This window comes from Carcharhinus amblyrhynchos, chromosome 15 (assembly GCF_965287045.1).
Source record: "Carcharhinus amblyrhynchos chromosome 15, sCarAmb.v2.hapA, whole genome shotgun sequence".
NCBI lineage: Eukaryota > Metazoa > Chordata > Chondrichthyes > Carcharhiniformes > Carcharhinidae > Carcharhinus > Carcharhinus amblyrhynchos.
Window position 1 is genome coordinate 52546965 of NC_137338.1, and position 22900 is coordinate 52569864.

Here is a 22900-nt window from a genome sequence, read left to right on the forward strand (position 1 = left end):
CGACAAAGTCAAAATTTGACTAAACAATGCCCTGCGGTAATTTCAAAACTTGACTGGAGCTTTATAATGTTGCAAGAATACTTAAGAACAAGAAAAGCTAGTCAGTTGAATGAGCTCATCTTCTTTGGTTCAACCAAGCCTATGTACAAGCCTTCTCAGCATGCCCCTCAATCCTTTGGGAAGAAACTAACTAGAGTTTGTCAAAGTGTTAATTCTGGTCAGAAAAAATGGTATGAATCCCACTGGCCTCTTTAACTATTTTTTTTCTCTTGACGTGATTCACACCGCATTCACGGCAGCTTCCCGCTGATTTGCTTGCCCCAGGGTAACTTATTCTCTGCGATCCATGGGGAACTCCATATTAATGCCTCCTCCAGCACTTCTTCCAAGTCCATTGGAGGGGGTGGTTGCCAGGAAGGCAGCACCATGAATCTCTGAGGGAGCCCTGACCAAAGTCTTGGATGTTGTGTCCTCGATCTACAGTTGTGTAGATGTCCCTCCAGTAGGGTGACCAACCCCACCTGGGAGGCAGTGGCAGCTTCAGTCAGTGCCAGTTCACTGCAGAAGAGGACAGAGCAGCAGTGCCATAAGAAAAATAATGACGTTCTTCGAGTGGTCAGGGTATGCCTCCCTCCTCCAGTCTCCTGATGCATCCCCTCACACACCTCTTGCATCTCCAGGTCAATCTTTCACCCAGCCACCCTGTGAGTTGCCAACACCCATCATGTGGCTCTCTCCCCCAATCCCCATGTTTTTCCCCAGTAACCACTCAGCTCCTCACATTCCTGTTCCCACTCAAGTCCCATGCATGCCACATCTTTTCACTGATATGGAGATGCCTGCGTTGGACTGGGGTAAACACAGTAAGAAGTCTGACAACACCAGGTTTAAGTCCAACCAATTTATTTGACAGTTTGACCAGCACCTGAATCCTGACAGGGTACTTCAAAAATAGTCCCTATTATGACATTGAATGGGTTGGTTGATAATAGGCATCACCATCATTCCTTGTATAAGGGTACGTATTAATGTCCTTCGTATAATGTTGAAACTTGTATGAGTTTTGCATCTCAATGCTTGGGGCCAAGAGTTTAAAAGGGTTAGGAGCTGGGCTCCAATCAGTGACACTGATTCGTCATAGCTGTGGGATTAATGGAAAGACTGATTAGTCAGGGAAGGGTGAGGTTGTTGTTCTGACAATTGGCTTTTTCTTATGGCTCATTAAATGTTGCTAATTTGTGAGAAGACTGCAATTAGCATGTCAAGCAGATCCCTAGAGGACACCCTTATTTTCTCAGGTCACGAGCACTGTAGAATTCACCAACCTTCTACTGGCCACAGTCATTCACCCTAACACTAATTTCTAACACTCAAATTTCCCTGACAAGTGGACTGGAACTTCCATTTTGTTTTCCTCCTTGGGCTTCACGCTGCTGTTTGAGTGAGGTCTTCATAACTCAGGAGGAAGGGAAGCGCGTCATTTCTGAGACACCCCACTCTGCCTTTGCAGCCTAGCCTCTTTCAGAACCACACCCAGAGAACTCATTATCGCCCCCACTACTGACCTTCTGTATTAGGCTCCCACCAAGCAAGTTCATTTACTCAGTAGTGAATTGGATATAAGCAAGGAAACCACAGGAAGCACTGCCTGCTTGCCAGTCACCAAACTCCTTTAAAACAAGGGGCACCCTGACATGATGGGAAGGCAAAACCTGTGAGCAACCTGTCCCCCTCCCTCTTAGGTTATGGCAGTAACTGTCACCCTTAGCTCTGAGTAACACTTATCTGCATCCCCCACGCCCTCTTCAGTGCCTTGAGCACCCTGTAGGGTGACATCCTCCCAAGTGTTCACCTCTGAAATTCTCCTTGGAAGTAAGGACGCTAGGTTCATACTTTTATGGAGCATTATGGCATTACTCCAGTGCCCTGTGAATATTCCATGACGGGTGAAATTCCCATGAGAATGCCAGATAATGAGATCTAGACATATCAAAGGAAGCCTCTCATTCTTTCTCGGCATGATCTACACTATTCCGCCAGTGAAGGGCTTTGAAAATCGCATTGTTGGGTTATGTCGGCATGAATCCCACTTTTCAAATCTCATGGTATTTTGACACCCACCCCAGGAAACAGACGCACAGAGGGTGCAGGTCAAAGTTCCCCCTTTCATGTCTCCTAAAACAAATCTAATTGTCTCTTCCTTTATTCTGTTCATTTTGTTGCTTTCCCTGGCAACATATTTCGTAACTCTTCTGATCTATCAAATGAAAAAGCAGTACCCGACTTCAGTGCTGCCAACTTCCATGAATCATATGAACAAAGGAGCAAGGACTAGCCATACTGCCCTTCAGACCTCCTCCCTCATTCAATAATCTTTTATCTCAACTTCACTTTCCCACCCTATTCCCTTATCCTCATGGTGCCATTTTGAATTGCAATTCTTCAGTATTTTAAACAATATGCCTGAATTTGTTTATAACTTGATTTAGGCCACCTCAGAGCATGCTTACTCTGCCACCACTTGCTTGGTTTAATATGCAATGTGTTGCCTGGGCTAATATTTTGCAATTACTCCAGAATATGGATTGCACCTCTAGAGTGAACAGTGACTGCCTTTATTAAATTCAGATTTAGTTAAAAGTTGTCAGCTATATGGAATTTATTGTAATTATGAATTTAGAAGCATGCAGTCTTCTTGAAGGCTGTGTTATAGACTAGAGGATTCACCCCTTCATGAGGATTTCAACATAATATGCATCTTTTGGAGTTTGTGGCTATGCCTGCTGTTGTAATAGCTTCAAGTGGTTCCTGTGACTACTTTCTAGAAATACTGTTGCCTCTGTTGAGGAGAAAATACTCAATCTGTCTAAGTTAAATTGAAATGTTGAGAGCTGCTGTCTTCTGTTGTAAATAGTTCGTCATCTCATGTAGTTCTCAAACTTGCGTTACAAAAGTGGGTTAAACATTGACACAAAAACAGAAAATGTTGGAAAGTCTCAGCAAATCTCTGGCGAGAAAATAGAGCTGATGTTTCAAGTCTGGATGACTTTGGATGAAGAGTCATCCAGGCTCAAAACATTAGCTCTATTCACTCTCCTAAGATGCTGTCAGACCTGCTGAGATTTTCCAGCATTTTGTGATTTTGTTTCAGATTCCAATCTGCAGTAACTTGCTTTCATCTACAAGTTAAACATCGACATTGGATAGGAGCAAAAAATGGGCAATAATAAATTGATAGGCTGTTTTCTACCCCAATTATGTTGTCTTTCTCTTAGGCTTCACCGGAGCATTGCAGCAGGCCAAGGCCAGATACGCCGGCATGAGAGCAAGATGCTGAGTTGAAATAGCAAACAGGCAGATTGGGGTCATGCTTGTGGACTGAGCAAAGATGTTCTGCAAAGCAGTCAGTCTGCATTTAGTCTCCCAATGTAGAGGAGAATGTATTGAGAGCAGTGAATGCAGTAGATCAAATTGAAGGGGATGCAAATGAAACATTGTTTCACTTGAAAGGAATGTTTGGGCCCTTGGACAGCAAGGGGGGGGGGTGGCGAGGAAATAAAGGCAAGTGTTACACCTTCTGCAATTGCGTAGGAAGATGCTGTAGGAAGGGAACAAAGGATTGAGGGTGATGGAGGAGTGAACCAGGGTGTCATGGAGGCAGTGGTCCCTGTGGAATGTTCATGGGGGGTTGGGGGAAGGGCTGGTGAGGGGAAGATGTGTTTAGTTGCAGCATTATGTTGGAGTGATGGGAATGGCAGAAGATGATCCTTTGAATGTGGAGGCTGATGGGGTAAAAAGTCAGGACAAGAGGGACCCCTGTCAAAGTTCTGGGAGGGAGCAGAAGGGGCTAAGGCTGAGGTGGGGACAGTTAAGTGCCGGGGGCGGTAGGGGGTGTTTATAATAATATTGGTGGTTAGCCTATCACCTGAAATCAAGGTAGAGCAGTCAAGGAAGGGAATGTAAGTGTCAGAAATAGACCATGTGAAGGTGAGAAAACAGTAGACACATGGTCACAGCAGACTCAGTATGGCAACTGCAATATTGTCTTGTCATTGTATCTTTGCACTGATTGTTGATTCAGTTCTGCAGCCAAGTATTGCCTCAATATGGAGACAAATATGACATTTGCCTAGATGTTTAATTTAGTTCACACACAAATGTTGCACATTAAAGTAGGGTTGTACACAACAACATGCACTTACATGAAAGGTACCTCTTTATTAACTTTTAAAAAATGTTTCAAGATAATAGTGAAAATTAAGATCAATATATTGTTTACAACTTCATCTTTTTCCCTGTTTTTCTTATTTCCTGATAATTGTGATCTGCAGTTTTGAGTGTTGTGGAATGATGATTTCTAGAAATGCAGAGATCCAGTGCACACAATAATTAGTCCATATTATTTTCAGCGCACATGTGGGAGGGTTTGTGATTTGCTCTTTGACAATAATTTCCAAAAAATCTGTGCATTCTGTCAAACTGCAGTTAATTCTGCTTAGAACATATCTGAAGTTCCTTCTCACTGCATATCAAAGGATCAGACTGCTGGCGCCCCATTGACTATAAAAACCTCTCAGGATCATTCTCTGTGGGCATGCCCTCGTATTATATTTTCATGAAAGAGGAAGAGGAACATCACAGGATAGAGCAATGGAGACTCAGACAACATTTACTGCAGCGAATATCACAGCATGTCTCATTACTGAAGTCTTCAACATTATCATTTGAATTCATCACCTACCCTACGATATGACAAACTATCAGCCCAATTGTTCTTTACAAGACAATGAATGAAGACTTCAGCAGTACAAATTCCATGCTTTCTTGTATGTCTGTAACCTTCATTAATAACTAAGCACCTTATATAATAAACATCCCTATTATGGTAAAAGCTAAATCAAAAACATTCTTCATGACATACTTTCCCTGGATGTCTCCACATATTTTTCTAAAAACAAGTTATTTGTTGTTTCTTCTGGCCTCCAGCTGCGAGTCTGTACAGCGAATGTTGATTTGGTTCCTCAGGTTCTGCAAAAGGCTCAAGGGATCCTTATCTCATGTCAGTTTGCTGGCGGAGGAAACTGCTGCCAGCTGCAGGTATGAAGAATATTCCTGGCCAGTTTTCAGTCATCTCACATGTTTCAGTAGCAGTGTGTTCTGAGGGGGTAAGCTGCAAGCTTCACATGTGTCACTGACACGAGAGATGGCATCCAGCTGTCACGCATTCTGGATCTGCGGCTCCAACTGATCAAAAACTGATGGCTGGTCTAATTTCAGCCATCCAATCATAGAAGCCATTAAGACACCTGTTGACACAGATATCAGGAAGCCACCATGTAATTCATCTTGTTCCCTAATACTCTAGAATGAAAGTCTGTGCTTCTGGGGACACAGAGGTGCTATTGGCCACTTCTTATTTGGGAATCTAGTCTGAGTTGCAAAATAGCTGCTGCTTTCTCCAATTGTCCCTGCAACAAAGACAAAGCTACCACAAACATGCAAATGCCACACTTGCTACATATCCTAGGAGACAGTCCTCAAGAGACTATATACGGTTACAGTATTCTTCAAAATTCCTTCTCTTCAGACAGAAATCTATGAAAGATGGGAGTATGAATCTGGTTTTAAGGTTATGTGTGTAAGTCATTTCTGATGAGAGGTGGGTAGCCCAAGGTGTTAGAATGTTCGTGAAGACCAGTAAGTTTTAAAAATAAATTTGATCTTCCAATTGACAGCTAAAGAAATTACACATCACAATTTAATATTTTAAATATTTATTATAACAAATGACTAACAACATTATTGACTAAACACTATTTTATTCTTGTAAGCAATTTAAACTACAAGGAGGAACATTCCCTTTTAATACTTATTGCACATGAAAACCCCCATAGAATTACAAACCCATTGTTCCCAGCTTCCAATGTGTTTCTGCATCTCCATTTTGTGATAATCTTCAAGAACCTTCCAAAATTTGAGAAGTGTTCCTTAAATCCACCAGTAAAACAATTATTCATCTTCCCCCTGTCCATGCCAGGATGAACTTCCTAGAATCCTTAGATGGCTGCAGGATGATAAGTAATTGTCTCCCCTCTATTTCCTCCCTCCGAGCCACAGTAGCTCAGAAAACCAAATAGTCCTTTCCCTCAGCTGACCACACAAAACTGTTGCCTCTCTAAGTTATTCACTGATTTGTAGGGAAGCCTGCAACCAGATGTCAAAAATGGCTTCCTCTGCCCTCTTCCCCATAGCAATGTGAAACATATTAACCTCGCATTCAAGTAGAAATGCTAAATAGTTATTTATGACCCCAATTCTCCATTCAGCTTAGAAGTTCATGGACAATTCACAGCACAACTGTTTTCAATCAGATATCTATAACACCTTACTGGGTCTTTGGGTTTACCATGTGTGGACACTATAGGTAGAGTTTCCTGTCCTGCCCGCCACAGGAATCATAATGGGCTGGACACGGACCATGCAAAAGTCCACTGACCTCAGGTGGGAGTCGCTGATCTTGGGGCAAGTATAGCTGGGAAATCCCGCACTGTGTCTCCCAGTGCAAATATCTTGCATTTTCTCCTTAATAAAACTAAATTGAGCTAACTTTTGATCTCCAACAATCAAACCATCCAGAGTCACTGTCAGGCAGGTAGTAAAACAGATCACAGGACCCCCCTTCATCTATCCCAAATTGAAAGATACATTCTCAAAACATTATTATCTGATAAACCTCAATTGTAACAAAGGACAGGTTATACCCACCACCCGCCTTAACCATAGTTCATTTAAAAAGTTTGTTCTGCAAATGTTGCCATAAGGGGGTCAAGAGTGTGCTAGTGTCGAGAGTGGACAAGACAAAAAGAAGTGTACCCAGTATATTTACCTTGCCTGCACTAGCTGATAAACCTTTCTTTCAGGCCAGGCCCTGAAACGCTGGCCCTTAGAAACAAAAATTTGAAGAGGCAGCATAACACATTTTGATTTGTTGATTTTATTAAAACAATCCACGTTAAATTGGCATGTTGTGTAACATGTTAATTTGTTCCAAATTGGACTATTCTATCACACAGTAAGTGCAAAAAAAAAGCTTCTTGGTGACAGTGCTAATATTATTTAAGAATCATCACACTTATTTTAATTAAAATAGGGCCAGATTTTTGAACAGACAGGCAGACACTAAGAGGCTTTAAAATGTGGCTGAACTTGAATGCAAAAGTCCCAACCTATTTTTGCAGATCCTACTTTTTCTATGGGAAGATGGGGGCAGATTATGAATCACACAAGTGGGAAACCTGAGTAGCGTATCCATGAAATTATTGTTCCTGTTTGTGCTGTTCCAATAGCCTTAACCTTCAGCATGGATGTCATAAATGGATGGAGGAGATGTAAACACTCCGGACCTTGTCAAACTAAGGAACATCTCATTTGCAATTATTAAATTCTCAAATTTTACAACACAGGAGTAATCTACTTGACTCATAGGCCAGAATTCTACCATCTTGCCCACCACGGAATTGGAGACTGTGATAATTGAAGTCACCATTGACCTTGAACAGGAATTTCTGGTCTCACTTGAGCGAGGCTGTTAAATCCTGTCCATCATTCCTGTATTGGCTCTCAGAGTTACCCATTTAGATTAAAAATAGTATGGAATAATCTATCTTAAAGGGAATAAATCTTCACTTAAGAAACAGTGTTCCAGAAAATTTATTTGAGGAAAAGTAAAATGTTTTAACAGTTTAAATTTTGCCACTTGTTTGTTGTCCATAACTTCTTCAAAAAGCTCAAGGTCATCTTAAAACTTTTCTGCTTCAACTGCACCTGCACCTGGAAAAAATAATGTCTGATTTGGTTCTAAAATGCTCAAGTCCCACTTTTGAACATGTTCTAATATCAAAATTTTCAAATTTTCTGAACTGAAGAAAGCTATTTTTGTCCTCAAGTGAAAACTTAACAGTTTACCTAAGAGTGGAAATACTATCACTTTACACACTGACAATTAGCACATAGACATTTCCAGTCAACTGTGCATTTCTAGAAAGACTCTCTACTTCCTCCTTCACTAAATACATTTTGCCCTTTGTAAGAATTGGTTGACTGAATTGGGAAAATTTTAAAGGAAATCAATGTTCTCAATCAGCCTGGCAGAACTTGACAGGAATACAAGCTCTTGTCAGTGGGACTGAATTTCAGGTTCATTTTTGGGAAGCAACCTTCAATGAATTTGATATTACTCCCCGATCTACATTTTCACGCAACAAATCTATAGGGTTAAAAATTGATGCATGCAATTTTTCTGAGCAAGGGAACCACGATTTGAGAATTGCCTGTGCCTATTATTGTGGAAAGACAAACAAAAACTAATTACTGTGGATATTGGAAATCAACCAGGAGAGCCCACTGATGCCATGACAACACCAGTTGAAAGAGTCCAAGAGACGATGGAGGTGTCCCGACAAGTTCCCATCCCAGCATAGGGTGTCGTGTGGGTCACACTGCAAGTGGTTGGAAACACTGTGTGCCCATTTGGAGGGCCTCCCACTTCCATAGTGCCATCCCAGTGGTGCCATGGGTCTATATTTCACACCCATTAATTTTTAAATGGAAAGTAAGCTTAATATCAGGGCAGTAGATTTTGTTCCTTCTGCAGTTCTATAATATTTGAACTTCATTCAAACTTAAATCTTCAAAAGCAAACTACCCGAAACTGCTGCCATAGTTCATTTCGACACATCTGCAATTATGTCAGTCCACATAATAAAGGAACTTAAAGGGAAATAGCATTCACCCACTTTATAAGTATTGAGATCATTCACTTCTTTATAGTAAATTTTTAATGAGGTTTGGCAATCATATATTATTGACTAGTTTCCCACACTAAAAAAGGACCAGAGGTCTGATTAAAGAGCTAACTTCCCAAAATGATACCTACTCAATCATTTTCTGCAGCACTGAATAGATAGTTTGAGCTTAACCATCTTAAAATCTATTTTAGGTAAACATTTTTGTTCCTAGCTGTTATAAATGGTGAATACTTAATAACAGTAACAAAAGTGAATTAGAAGCTCAGTGAGCCAATTAGTCTCCTTAATGTATATTCTTCTGCATACCACAAGGTTTTCATTGCTGTACAAACTCAGGAGTTTTATTACAGTAGGATTGACTGAGTTTTTTTAAAAAAATAGGTATTTACTGATCTAAAACTTATTGCGTTCTTCAGCAAATACACAAGAACACAAGAAATGGTAGCAGGGGCAGACCATCTTGCCTGTCAAGTCTGCTCCACCATTTAATACGATCATGGCTGATCATGGGCTTCAACTCAATTTACCTACCTACTGCCCAAATCCCTTAAGTCCCCAAGACACCAGAAATATGGTTTTTGACTTGGAAGCTATTTCATAGAAGTCAGAGGTTCAATTTGCTGTTTTATTTCAGCAAACTAGCAAGACTGTACTCAACCGTATCACACTGTGCACTTCCCAGCCAGGGTTATGCTTCATAGCTGCTCTGTTTCCTGCCTTGACAATCCTCTGCTGACACAGAGCACATTCATTAAGCTTTCACTTTGCAGGGAATATGGACTAACAGCTCACATTGTTATCTTGGAAATAAGCAAGGTCTCTAGATAAACAATGGGTGAAATCTTACCGAAAAATGGGGCACAGAATGGCACTGCTAGGCTGGCATAATGTCAACCTGGAAGTGCCAAAGGGTCGAGCAGCACTGCTAGAGCTGGCCATGTTCCTCTCTGTCGGAGGCTAAACTTACTTTTACATCCCCAGGGAGACCCCCCCCCCCGCAATGTCATGTTCACATTTGCGTGAATCTGTTGTGAACCATACTGGCATGTCAATATCCCGATTATGTTGCTGGCGGGGGTCAGGGAAGGTCAGAAGTGATGTCTGCACCAACAACAACTGTGACTTTTGGATCTTGAGCCCCCACCGGCAACCTTGCAGACGATGAATGCAAGCTGAAGATTTCGCCCTAAAAGGTAGCTTACGAAACGTGTCTGCGACTTTCCCTCAACTGGTCACATTGATACTTAAAAGGAACAAACGTAAAGCTTGCTGAGCAATCCAAACTAATTAAAGTTCATTGGTTTAAAAAACTGATTTATCGTCAAACCGACCATATCCAAAAATGTGAATCTAAGACCAGTTTCCTAGGACTCTAATACAGAAGACAAATTAGCAGCAACCTCAAAACAATAAATGTCAGTAATTCAATAACTTAAATGCACTAACATGTCCTGATAAACACACTGCTCTATGGATAGTACGGTGATAAGCTTAGTTGAAGTAGGATTGGAGAAGACTTATGTGCATTATATGTACTACCACATAGTCCATTGTGTCTTGCTGTTTTAGATGCTGAATGGCATACCGTGGCCAGCACTTGCTCAATCAACTCTGAACTAAATGTTTGTTAACAAGTGAAATTATGGCTGTAACAAAGAAGCAATTATATAGAATAACAACATACAGAATACACTGCAGAGACAGGAATCAATGATACTCTAACAGTTTTTAAAATGCAGGGCACTTTATTACATGTAGGTCAGAAAGATGGAGGGTTTAGTTGGAAAAAAGCAACATCTTCTTAAAATTATTTAGTTGAAAATAATATGAAAGAACCAAAACATAGGAGACACTCCCTTAGCTGGTGGAATCCAAGTCAGAGAAGAACGATTTCAGAGGATAGGTAGCTTTGACACAAGTCCATATCATAGTAAACAGATTACAAATGCATTGTATCAAATCATGGCAAAGGCTTTTGTGGTAAACGGTTTAACTCAAAGTGTCAGAGCAGATTGCATTATATTGGCAACAGGATCTTCAGTGACTGTACCACAGATTAGGCCCACACTTTAAAGTTAACAGTTGTGGGTAAAGGATCTTTTGTAGCTGTAAGTTTTATTCAGTTTTATGTATATTGAATATAATGAGCAGGCTGTGAAACTAACCCTTATCTGAATATCTAAGCCAAATTCAATTTATGGCGCTCTAACACACAATTCACAATAGCAGCAATTCAAGCTTTGTTCTAACAAATATGGATCACACTGACACAAACTCCAAACTCAACACAACATTCTAACACACAATGAATAAACTGAATATGCAGCATTTTCTTTCAACTGACAGAACCACTGCCAGACAGATCTGCAGAGTAGTCTATGACAAGAAAAGTACTACTACATCTACCATTAGTCAGTCACAAAAATTTTGAGGATCAACATTTGAAATCTTCATGTTGTACCCCTATGATACTAATTTTCCTGCCAACATTCCATCATGTACGAAATCCCCCTTTACCCCTCATTACAATCCTCACTGATCTTCATTGGCATCCAGTTCACCAACACGTCCAGTTTCAAAATCCTGCACTTTGCCCGCATTACTACATTCTAACTCAGCACCCACTGCTCTTCTGAATCTGTTCTGAGCTTTGCTCTCCTTTCTATTATCATAAGCAGTGCAATTCTCTCCTTAAACTTCATCACTTTAATACCTCTCTCCTAATTTCAAAAATCATCATAAATTTGCCTTTTCATGCCATAGGACACTCTCAATTCTGCAGCGACAGATTTGTGTTTCTTCCCCTTGGGAAGGGATTCAAGCTAATTTGCTATGTCAAAAAGGTGCCAAAAAGGTTTGCTTTGTTTCCTGATTGCTGATTCTAGACAGCATTTTCTGGAAGGTAAAAAGAAAATCCTCAAATATCTTCATTACAAACCATATTTTAATATGAGTTTTCTGCCCAGATAAAGATGCATGGACAAGAAAATGCTAATTGCAGCCCTGATAATGTTGTGTTTGAACTCCTTCAGTGTCACTATTAGTCATTAGATATCTACAATTCTTACCTGGAGTTCTTCCTCCAGAGCAGCAGTAGCATTATCTCCATTGCTCTCATCAACTACTACCACCATATGTGTCAGAGAGTTGACACGTACTTGTTCTTGTTCCAGATCCTCTTGAAGTACCTATGTGGGAACAAATGATCATGAATGAAGACATACCTTGGAATACAACAGGTTTATTGATTCTTAGTTATAACAAAAAGGATATAATTGTTTATGCACGTGGTGATGTGCTCATTAAAATGAGGTTCAATAAGTTCCACAGTTTTACATTTACACTGGCATCCCTTGGCACCGATTCACTCTATCTCAAAGCTGTTCTGATTCACACTTCATTTCACCCTTTATCTCATCTGACTTTTAAACTAAAAACTGTACATCTTCCTTTCACGTGTTATGCATCATAAGGTCCACCAGCTGATAGGTTGCATATCCCTCCAAATACTTATTCCCCTTCACTACTCTCTGACCCAATCCCTTTTAATCTCACCTCTGGTTGTGTATTCATGATACCCTCCGATCTTCCTCGTTCTGACCCTGAACAATCTGCTGTTAGCAAAGTGCTCAGCTGTGTCCTCTTACAATCTGACTTTAATAAGTTTTGAGCTCAGTAAGATGTTGAGTTCTTCTGTTGCATTCAGCTCAATTCCCATTTCTTTTGGCAGGAGTCCTTCCCAACACAGTGAATCCTTTCACCAAACCTCAGTGTTCTCCCTCCACCTATATCCCTCTTTCCAACCTGTTACTACCACTTCTTGAACTTTTCATTGAGAACTGCTAGCATGATATCACCCATCTCAAGTTACTTGGACAAATAAACTGGAAGGAGGCGTTCTTAGGGAAAAGTATTGAAGGAAGGTGGCAGATATTCAAGGAATGTGTGTCTGGAGCTCTGAATGACAACGTTCCGATGAGACAAGGGGGTTTTGGTAGGTCGAGGGAACCGTGGTGCACAAAGGCTGTGTTGAACCTAGTCAGGAGGAAAAGGAAGGTGTACAAGAGGTTCAGGGAATTAGGAGAGGTTAAAGATCTTGAGGAGTATAAGGACTGTAGGAAGGAACTTAAAAGGGAAATTAGGAGAGCCAGAAGGGGTCATGAGAAGACCTTGGCGGGTAAGATTAAGGAGAATCCCAAGGCCTTCTATAAATATGTGAAAGGTAAAAGGATAAGAAGAGAAGGGATAGGACCTATAAAAGGTGAGGGGGGAAAGGTTTGTGTGGAACCAGAAGAAATGGCAGAGGTGCTTAATGAGTACTTCGCCTCAGTATTCACAGTGGAAGCCGATCTGGGAGATTTTGTTATGGATTTCCAGCAGATGGAAAGGATTGAGTACGTGAATATTAAGGAGGAGGATGTGTTGGAACTTTTGAATTCCATCAAGGTAGATAAGTCGCCGTGACCAGATGGGATGTACCCCAGGATACTGTGGGAGGCGAGGGAAGAGATTGCAGAGCCCCTGACGATGATCTTTGCGTCGTCAATGGAGACAGGAGAGGTTCCGGAGGATTGGAGGATTGCGGATGTAGTTCCTATTTTCAAGAAAGGGAACAGAGATAGCCCGGGAAATTACCGACCGGTGAGTCTAACCTCAGTGGTTGGTAAGCTGATGGAGAGGCTTCTGAGGGACAAGATTTACGAACATTTGGAGAGGTTTGACATGATCAGGAATAGTCAGCATGGATTTGTCAAGGGCAGGTCGTGCCTTACGAGCCTAGTTGAGTTCTTCGATAATGTGACTGAACACATTGACGAAGGAAGTGCCGTGGACGTAGTGTACATGGACTTCAGCAAGGCGTTTGATAAGGTCCCCCATGCAAGACTTCTTGAGAAGGTGAGAGGCCATGGGATCCAAGGGCCTTTGGCCTTGTGGATCCAGAACTGGCTTGCCTGCAGAAGGCAGAGAGTGGTTGTGGATGGGGCTTTTTCTGAATGGAGGTCAGTCACCAGCAGAGTGCCTCAAGGATCTGTTCTGGGACCCTTGTTGTTTATCATTTTCATAAATGACCTGGATGAGGAAGTGGAGGGATGGGTAAGTAAGTTCGCTGATGACACAAAGGTTGGTCGTGTTGTGGATGGTCTGGAAGGATGGCAAAAGTTGCAGCAGGACATAGATAGGATGCAGGACTGGGCGGAGAAGTGGCAGATGGACTTCAACGCAGATAAATGTGTAGTCGTCCATTTTGGCAGAACCAACGGGATGAACGAGTACACTATCAAGGGCAGAAGTCTGAGTAGTGTTGAAGAGCAGAAGGATCTTGGGGTCCGGGTCCACAGGACTCTTAAATCGGCCTCGCAGGTGGAGGAGGTGGTCAAGAAGGCGTATGGTGTACTGGCCTTCATTAATCGAGGGATTGAGTTTAGGAGTCGGGAGGTAATGCTGCAACTTTATAAGACCCTTGTCAGGCCTCATTTAGAGTATTGTGCGCAGTTCTGGTCGCCTCACTATAGGAAAGATGTAGAAGCTATTGAGAGGGTACAGAGGAGATTTACAAGGATGTTGCCTGGACTGGGAGGCATGCCTTATGAAGTTAGGTTGAGGGAGCTGGGACTCTTTTCCCTGGAGAGACGAAGGTTGAGAGGCGACCTGATAGAAGTTTACAAAATGTTGAGAGGAATAGATAGGGTGGACTCTCGGAGGCTATTTCCCCAGGTTGAAATGGTCGCTACGAGAGGACACAGATTTAAGGTGCGGGGAGGGAGGTTCAGAAGTGATGTTAGGGGTAAGTTTTTCACTCAGAGGGTGGTGAGTGAATGGAATCGGCTGCCGTCAGTGGTGGTGGAGGCAAACTCGCTGGGGTCTTTTAAAAGACTTCTGGATGAGTATATGGGGTTTAATGAGATTGAGGGTTATAGATAGGTCTGTAGGTTGGTAGGTGTTGATGTGATCGGCACAACTCGTGGGCCAAAGGGCCTGTTTGTGCTGTAGTGTTCTATGTTCTATCTCAATTTCTCTGTTCCCCTCACTCAGTCTAAGTTAACTCATTCTGAAATTGCTGTGTTCTTTACGCTTAGGTCCAATACAACTAGTGTTATCACAGAACTGTTAAATCACAGCAGGCAGCAATTTGGCCTGCTGTGTCTCCATCATTTTTCTGTGTAAGCAGTGCACCTAGTGCCATTCCCCCCACCTTCTCCCCATAACCATGCACATTCTTTCATTTTAGATATTAATCCAATTCCCTTCTGAATGCCTCAATTGAACCTGTCTACACAACATTTTCAGGCAACGCATTCCAGATCCAAACTGCTCTCTGCATGAAAAAGCTTCTCCTCGTGTCTCATACCATCATTTACCAATTACCTCAAATCTGCACCCTCTTACTCTCAATCTTTCCACCAGTGGTGACTGATTTTTACTTTCTATTCTGTCCAGGCCCCTCAAATTTTTATTAGCTCTATTGAATCTCTTCTCAACATTCTACTTTCCAAGAAAAACAGTCCCGACTTCTCCAATCTATCTACATAACTGAAGTCAAACCTGCTGAAAAGCGTGGTTTGCTATTGTCAGGCATACTGACCTCCAACTAGCAGAGGCTGAATGTCAACTCATAAGTGCTATTTCCTTCTCTTGCCTTGAACTAGAAAATGTCATCAACTTTGTATCAACTTTATCTCACCTTCTCAGTCTGTCTCTGACTCTTCCCTGCCCTTTTTTGACTTATCTATCTTTGTTTCTGGGGATAGCCTATCATCAAATATTCATTGTAAGCTCAGTGACTCCCAACAACTACCTCAGCCATGATTCTTTAAATACTGCATAAGAATTCCATTCCATTTTCCAAGTTTATCAGCTTCACTGTATCTATTTTGATAATACAATGGGTGGCACAGTGACACACTGGTTAGCACTGCTGCCTCACAGCAGCAGGACCTTGGTTCAGTTCCGACCTCAGGTCACTGTCAGCGTGGACTCTGCATGTTCTCTCCCCATCCGCATGGGTTTCCTCCAGGCACTCTGGTGTCTTCCCACAGTCTGAAAGACATGCTGGTTAGGTGCATTAGCCATGCTAAATTCTCCCTCAGTGTACCCGAACAGGTGCCAGAGTTTGGTGAGGAGGGGGGGGTTTTCACAATAACTTCATTGCAGTGTTAATGTAAGCCTATTAATGTAAGCATACGATTGCTTCCAGTATAGCTTCCCTTATCCTCAATTAAGAATTTTGCCCCAGTATGGCTGACCATTTCCAACCTATTTGCGACATTTCTGCTCTCGTGGCTTCCGTCCTCCAAGAACCAAGAAATGGTTCCCCTCGTCATTAACTTCCATCCCACCAGCATGTTGCCATCACCAAATACATCTTCCACTCACATGCCCTTTCAGCACTTTAAAGGATGGTCCCCTCTACGACACACTGATCCACTGCTCAATAATCCACACTTTATCCCTTTCACATAGCACCTTTCCATGAAATGCAGGAGATGTAACACTCATCTTTCACTTCCTCGTCCCTCTGCATCCAAGGCCCCAAACACACTGTATAAGTGATACAGTGATTTCCTTGTACTTCTTTCAATTTAAAATATTAGATTCGCTGCTCAGTGTGATCTCCTGTACACTGGGGAGACCAAATGCAGGTTTGGTGACCATTTTGCAGAACACCTCTGTTCAGGCTGGAAACAAGACTCTGAGCATCCAATGAACTGCTACTTTAATTCTCCACCTTGCTCTCTCTCATGTTGTCTCTCAGTTCTCAACCTATTGTAGTGTTCGAATGAAGGTCAACATAAGCTCAAGGAACCGCACTTCATCATTTAAATGGCCACTTTATGGCCTTATGAAAGCAACACTGCCTTCAGCCATTTTAGCGATAACCTCTTCTTCCTCCCATTCCACTTTGTTTCCCTTTTCTTCGCGTGTGTCAGCTTTAATCTTGTTTTTCTCATTTTTCTTTCAGAAAGCAAAAGTTCATCATTCTGTTTTGCACATCTCCTAAGAACACCTGTTTTGTTTCTTCACTGTCCAATTACACTCTCCCTCTGGTTCTGCCACACCGTCTTTTTAACTATGTAATGTCTGCCATCTTATGCCCTATCATAGGCCTTCGCATTAGTCAGTTTTCACCTACGTAAAAGTATTTCATCTACATAAAAGCTATTAAATTTCTAAATTTTTCCAGTTCTACTGGGGGGGGTCATTAATTTGAAACATTGACCCCGTTTTCTCTCTTTATAGAGCTGCAAAGTATCTTCAACATTTTCAGTTTTTATTATCTTGGCAAGTATGGGTCAGAGGAGTTGCCATTTGCCTCTATGATCTGCCACAACAAAACTTCAGAAGGTCTGAATGTGCCTACATTCTGCTCTTAGTGCTATATTTAAGTTAATCCTATTTCCCTCTTTCTAGTCCTATGGACCAGGAACTGGCAGGTTTTATTTAGAGTTCATAATAGGGAAGATAAAAATATATTTATTCCTTTAACATAAGCAACAGCTTCAGATAAGAAAATATGTCCATTTAGTGCACAAACTAGGTCACTGTTGTTCAACAGAACTCATAGACAGGGCAATCAGACTTTCTCTTAAATTTCACTTAAGATCATAATCTTTCCAAATGATCACAGTCAATTTTCATCAGATTTGAACACCTATTGTCAGGATGATTCAAAACTTGCATTGGATTCTATGAGACATTTTACAACTATAGCTGGAACTTTCCAGTTGTTCACACCAGCAGGATCTTCTAGTCCTGCTGACAGCACACCGCTGCCGTCGGTTTCCAGGCAGCATGGGGTGGGCATGAACAGGAATTCCCATTGACAGCAGCAGGACCAGAAGATCCTACTGCTGGCCAATGGTGTGGGGCTCCTACCACAAAAAAGATGCTGTTGGGAGGCCAATATCTGCTGAGGAAACATGTTCAAAGAACAGAATAGACCAGAGTAGAATAGAATCCCTACAGTACAGAAAGAAGGCCATTTGGCCCATCAAGCCTGTACTGACAACAATCCTCCCCAGGCCATATTCCCATAGTCTCACATATTTACCCTGCTAGTCCCTCTGACACTAAGAGGCAATTTAGTCTGGGAAGAATGTACAAATCCACACAATGGCCCAAGGCTGGAATTGAACCCAGGTCCCTGGTGCTGAGAGAACTAACCAATGTGCTGCCACGAATGAGGAAAGTTCCACAGAGATAACCTGAAATATTGAATTATCAAAGGATATTAACTGCTCACTGACCCAAACTTCAGTGCTGCTCATCATTTTCACTGGTACAAAAGAGCCTGCTTTAAGTTCTCAAAAAATGTCAACAGAAAGTAATTGTGTTTTATCATCCTCTGAAATGCATGTGACTGTCAATATCTATGAAAGGTTTAGTTGGATGGATTAGTTAAATCTGGTTATGTTGGATTTGTAAAGGCAATATCCAGGAATAATGTAACTTCCAGAAATATTCAATAATGTGAATTTTCAAATTTTCTTTGTGTCAAGCTCAAGGAACAAGGAGCCACAATCAATACAACAAGTTGCAATTGTATGGCATCTTTAATATAGAATAATATCTCAAGCTGTTTCAGAGGAATGATCAACCAAAAGATGATGCTGAACCAAAACAGGTTTTAAAGGTGAGTAAAATGGAGAGTTAGAGAGATTTTTGAGAGAGTAATATATCATGGTAACATTCACAGATAATGTAATTTGTATTACATTCCCAGTTGGGTTACTACTGGATGGGAAGATCCCAGAATGGAACTCTGCCTCAAACGATCGTAACTTTTACTTTTGGTTTAGAAAAACATGAATGGATAGAGTCACAGGGCTACCAATTAGCTATTAACAAAAAACAATTAATTATGAACGATTTGACTACAATAAGATACTCCATCGTTCCCGCTTATCTTCACAAATGTACACAGATTTTAAGGATAACAAAGGTTACAAATTATACCTTATGTTAATATAAACACACAGTCCTTGTAACCCAAGAGGCTAACTGTAGTCAGAGAAGACCCCATTCTGAAACCTAGTGGCTGACGCTACTTAATCGATCTACTATAGGTTTCATCTCAAATACCTCCCCTCCCCCCCAGATGATTGTTACAGTGTGAGCCAACTGATCTCACCGAACACCAGCTTCCACCCAAGTGTTTCCAAACTGCACTCTTGAACAGGCATACCTTGGAATCTTCTTTCAAACAATGCTTTTTTCTGAGTTATTTTCAGGAGAGATCTACCTCCAGGTTTTCCAACTCTCTTTTTAGTATTCCTTTGTTTTGAATAGCCAAGATCTTTCAAACTTTCAGTCTCTCAGCGATTCAACCACCAATTGTTTCACAAATGTTTCAACGTTTTACTCCACAGGCTGTAGTAAGATGTCACTAAATTTAGGAAAGCTTCAGCTATTAGTGGCTTTTCACTAGCGAATTCCACCAGGTCTGCACTTTTCTTTAACTTGAACTTTAATTGCTCCAACGTGAACTTCAACTGACAGTACCCTGATCCAGTGGCAGTTCCTCTTTGTTCCTTTTTACTTCGATCTTCCTGGAAACTTCTCTTCATTTTCTAGTTTCTAGAAGCAACTGTCCTTGAGCTTCTGGACTTGCTTTCTTCTCCACTACTCCATGATATGGCTTTACTTATAGCACAGCTGAGAGAGCTGTTCCTGCTATTGCTTCCTAGCTCTAACTGCTATAAGTTCAGTTTAAAAGTAACTCCAAAAAACCTCCCTAATCTAAAATGTGGCCCCTGGTTGTTAAGCAACAGCTCATTTTTTCTCCAAGTTTATTTTTATTTTTCATGTTGTAAACTCTCCGCAAAATCTAGACAGTTTGAACTGAAACTAAAAACCCCTATATATGCAAACCCGTTTGTTTAATATGAATCTAACTGGAGTTTTACCCAAGAATGATAAACACCAAATTAAACTTACTTAAATCTATATTTTATTTATAATATCAATAATTCAAGCCTAGATCACTTAAAACTACCTCCATTCCTAAGGAGAGGGAACAATTTACAAATATCGGCTAGCCAGGGGCTAGAAAGGGAATTTAAATGATCAGTTTGTAAGAACATGACGACTTCAGAGATGGCAATGCAAAAATTCAAGGTCTAGGGCTAGAGCAGAGGTGGCTCTTAGGAGGAGGTTTGACTTGGTTGGCAAGGGTAACGGGTGAAGCACTAAAGGATAATGTCAATTTTAGCAGCAAAGAAATCTTTAACATCCTTGCGCAGGAACTGAGGGTTGAGATAGGGCAGTGATAGTGTAAGAGATCAAAATGAGTCAAGATCAAGCTTAAAATCACCAGGATGAGGAGTTACAGTGCAGATGCCAAGAGTGCAAAGGAACATGGATATCTTGAATGTGAAAGGTATAAGGTGTCAGAATGAGAATGAAGATTTTAAAGCAGAGTTGAAGAGCATGTGGTGTGGAAGATCATGAGGTTACAGAAGAAGATAAAGGTATCAGAAGAGTAGATGATGATTCAGTAATAAAAGTCACGCAAACACCAAAGCCATTTGAACAGGCTCGGGTGCCCAGAAGTATAATCAGGTAAGTATAATCAGGTCCAGTAAAACAGCAAGGTATTGTTATACATGAGTCAAGCTTCCATAAAAGCCAGGTGGTCAAACAGAATTCTTCACAGCAGTTAACAAGGGCCTTGCAAAGGTGCTGAGTTTATGTGTGAGTGTGCGAGTGTGTGTGGAGTGGGGGGAGCAGGGTGAACATTCTAAGATGGAGTTTTGCAAGATTAGATCCTAGGGAATGCCAGACAACAAGGTTCGTGAGAGTAGGACGGGCAGTGAGGATTAGAGTTTTTGTATGTTATCAGACATCAACAGGTAGATGCCTCAGGTAAAGAAGACAATCAGTGAACCGAGTGGGAAGTGAAAGCTTGGTTCTGTCACCCAAATTTTCAACTTTCTGTGCTGTTGGCAAAGACAACTAGGCATTGGTGGTATTCCCATTTCTGTTTCTAAAACAGAATAGCATGAGACACTCCTTGGCAATTATGGAAATAAGGAAAACTTACTTTTCTCATCATGACACTGGCCCCATTTGGTACACAACCAAAAGTTTCACCAGTTCCACTGGATCAACATCATATCTATATTCCACTGTGTAGCAATTTAAAATGTACAGTCAGTTATTCAGAATTAAGCTGCAAAGTGAAGTCACTGCAGGGCTATCCACTGCTTCCACTTCTCTTCATTTAAGGAGACCTAAGCCTCATGAATAAAATATTTTTTTTCTTATTGGACAAAATTCACTTTGCATGTTTGAATGCAGAAGAATAAATACTCACTTTATGTTCTTCCACTTGTTGTTTTAAAGCTTCCAGATCTGGCCCAAGTGGTTGTGCCTCCATTTGCTGAATTCTGCCCTCTGTACTTGTTAACCAATCAGCTAAATGCTTCAGTTGTTGCTGCTGAAGATCCATCAGCACTTCGTGTAACCTAGAATCAAGAAAACAAATTATCATCATTAGTTATGAATCAATTGGATGCATACAAAGAGATGTTTCTACAACTTGTGTCCTTCAAATGATTGTTGATTGTAATTATACATTAATTAAAAATATGATTTGCTGATAAAACTAACTTTTACTGCAGTTTTATTCATAATTGCACAAACTATATTTTATATTTATACAGTATTCCTTAAAATGCTGTCCACTACGCAAAGATTTGTTCAATCTCACTGATCCAAAATGACAGGTAATTGCAAAACTGACCTCCTTGGAACAATCTTTCAACTGTCGGAAAACACAGGCTGTGGGTCGAAAGTTACCAGGAAGCCAGATCAGGTAAAGAGTGCAAGTTTCCTTCCCTAAAGGCCAATATTAAACCAGATGGGTTTCTCTCTTTAAGATGAATTCACGATTACCAATACTAAAATTAGTTTTTTAATTCTAAAATTTCTTTCACTGAGTTTACTTTTCCTAGCTGCCAGAGTGGGATTTGAACTCATATCTCCAAAGTGCATGTCCTGGCCTCTGGATTACTAGTCAAGTAACATAACCACTCTGTTACCATTCAACTAGAAGAACAAGGTCAGTAGACGCATGGGAATGCCACCATCTACATGTTCTCCACCAAGTCTTACACCACCTGGACTTGGAAATATTTCCCTATCCCTTCACTGCCGCTGAATCAAAATCCTGGAACATCCTTTCTGCTGGCAATGCAGATATATCTAAGACAGTTCAAGGAAGCAGATCTTCATCACCTTTTCAAGGGCAACTAGGGATGGGTAACAAATATTGGCCTTGCCAGTAATGCTCAGACTGTAGAAAATAAAACTATTTACAATTTAAAACAGAAAGTAGCAAAGTCAAAGTTGAACATTTTCAAAATTTCCCCTCTCTAAACATGATGCAGAAAGCTGAAAAGAGGACAGATGTTGGCCATAACTCAACCACCTCACCCGCCAGGGAATTTGCATGGGCGATGGTCTGACAACAGAAATCTGTTGATCTCGGGCAGGAATTTCCTGTCTCGTCTGAGCAAGGCTGTAAATTCCTGCCTGTTATCTTCCACTTCTATTTGATCTAAATGAAAAGGGAAACATGTTTGTGAAATCATGTCAATCCCTCAGTTTAACAAGTGACAAGGAGCTGTCATCTAAATTTTTAATGAAGAGTACTTAGCTGCTTTGATATAGTACATTCCAATATTTTCTCCAAATAGGTCAGAGAAGTGTTTGACAAATCGAAAATTGCATACTGTGCTAAGATCTTTCTCTAATTAAATTATATTACTCCACAGAAGTGATAAAGAATGACTGGGAAGTTATCGTCATTTAAGACCTTGATATTTCAAATCATGTCACTATATTATCTTTCCTATGAAGCATTTGTATGAACAATTGACCTTAATGTTTTCAGGGTAAATTATCTATGCAATCTTCCTCACTTTTCATCAAGAATAATTGACTGGTGAATAATAGAATAGGTCCCAGTTACCTGAAATATCAAGTAAATCTGCTCCTCATTTTAAAATCTTTAATGTTTGCGGATTAAAATGAAATAATATTGCCAACAGCCTTAATTTATGTTGCACCTTCAACATAATAAAGCACCCCAA

At 40.9% G+C, this 22900-nt stretch overlaps 1 protein-coding gene across 9 annotated transcripts in view; it reads right to left on the reverse strand.

Moving 5' to 3' along the window:
* dmd (dystrophin) overlaps positions 1–22900 on the reverse strand; it is a 1714977-nt gene that overhangs the window by 1033360 nt on the left and 658717 nt on the right. For all 9 annotated transcript variants that reach the window (XM_080203928.1, XM_080203931.1, XM_080203930.1 and 6 more), the window contains 2 exons: positions 21121–21271; positions 11876–11995 (listed from right to left, as the gene is read on the reverse strand). In XM_080203928.1, coding sequence (XP_080060054.1) covers positions 11876–11995; positions 21121–21271 — 271 coding nt within the window. The remainder of the gene's footprint in view (positions 1–11875; positions 11996–21120; positions 21272–22900) is intronic.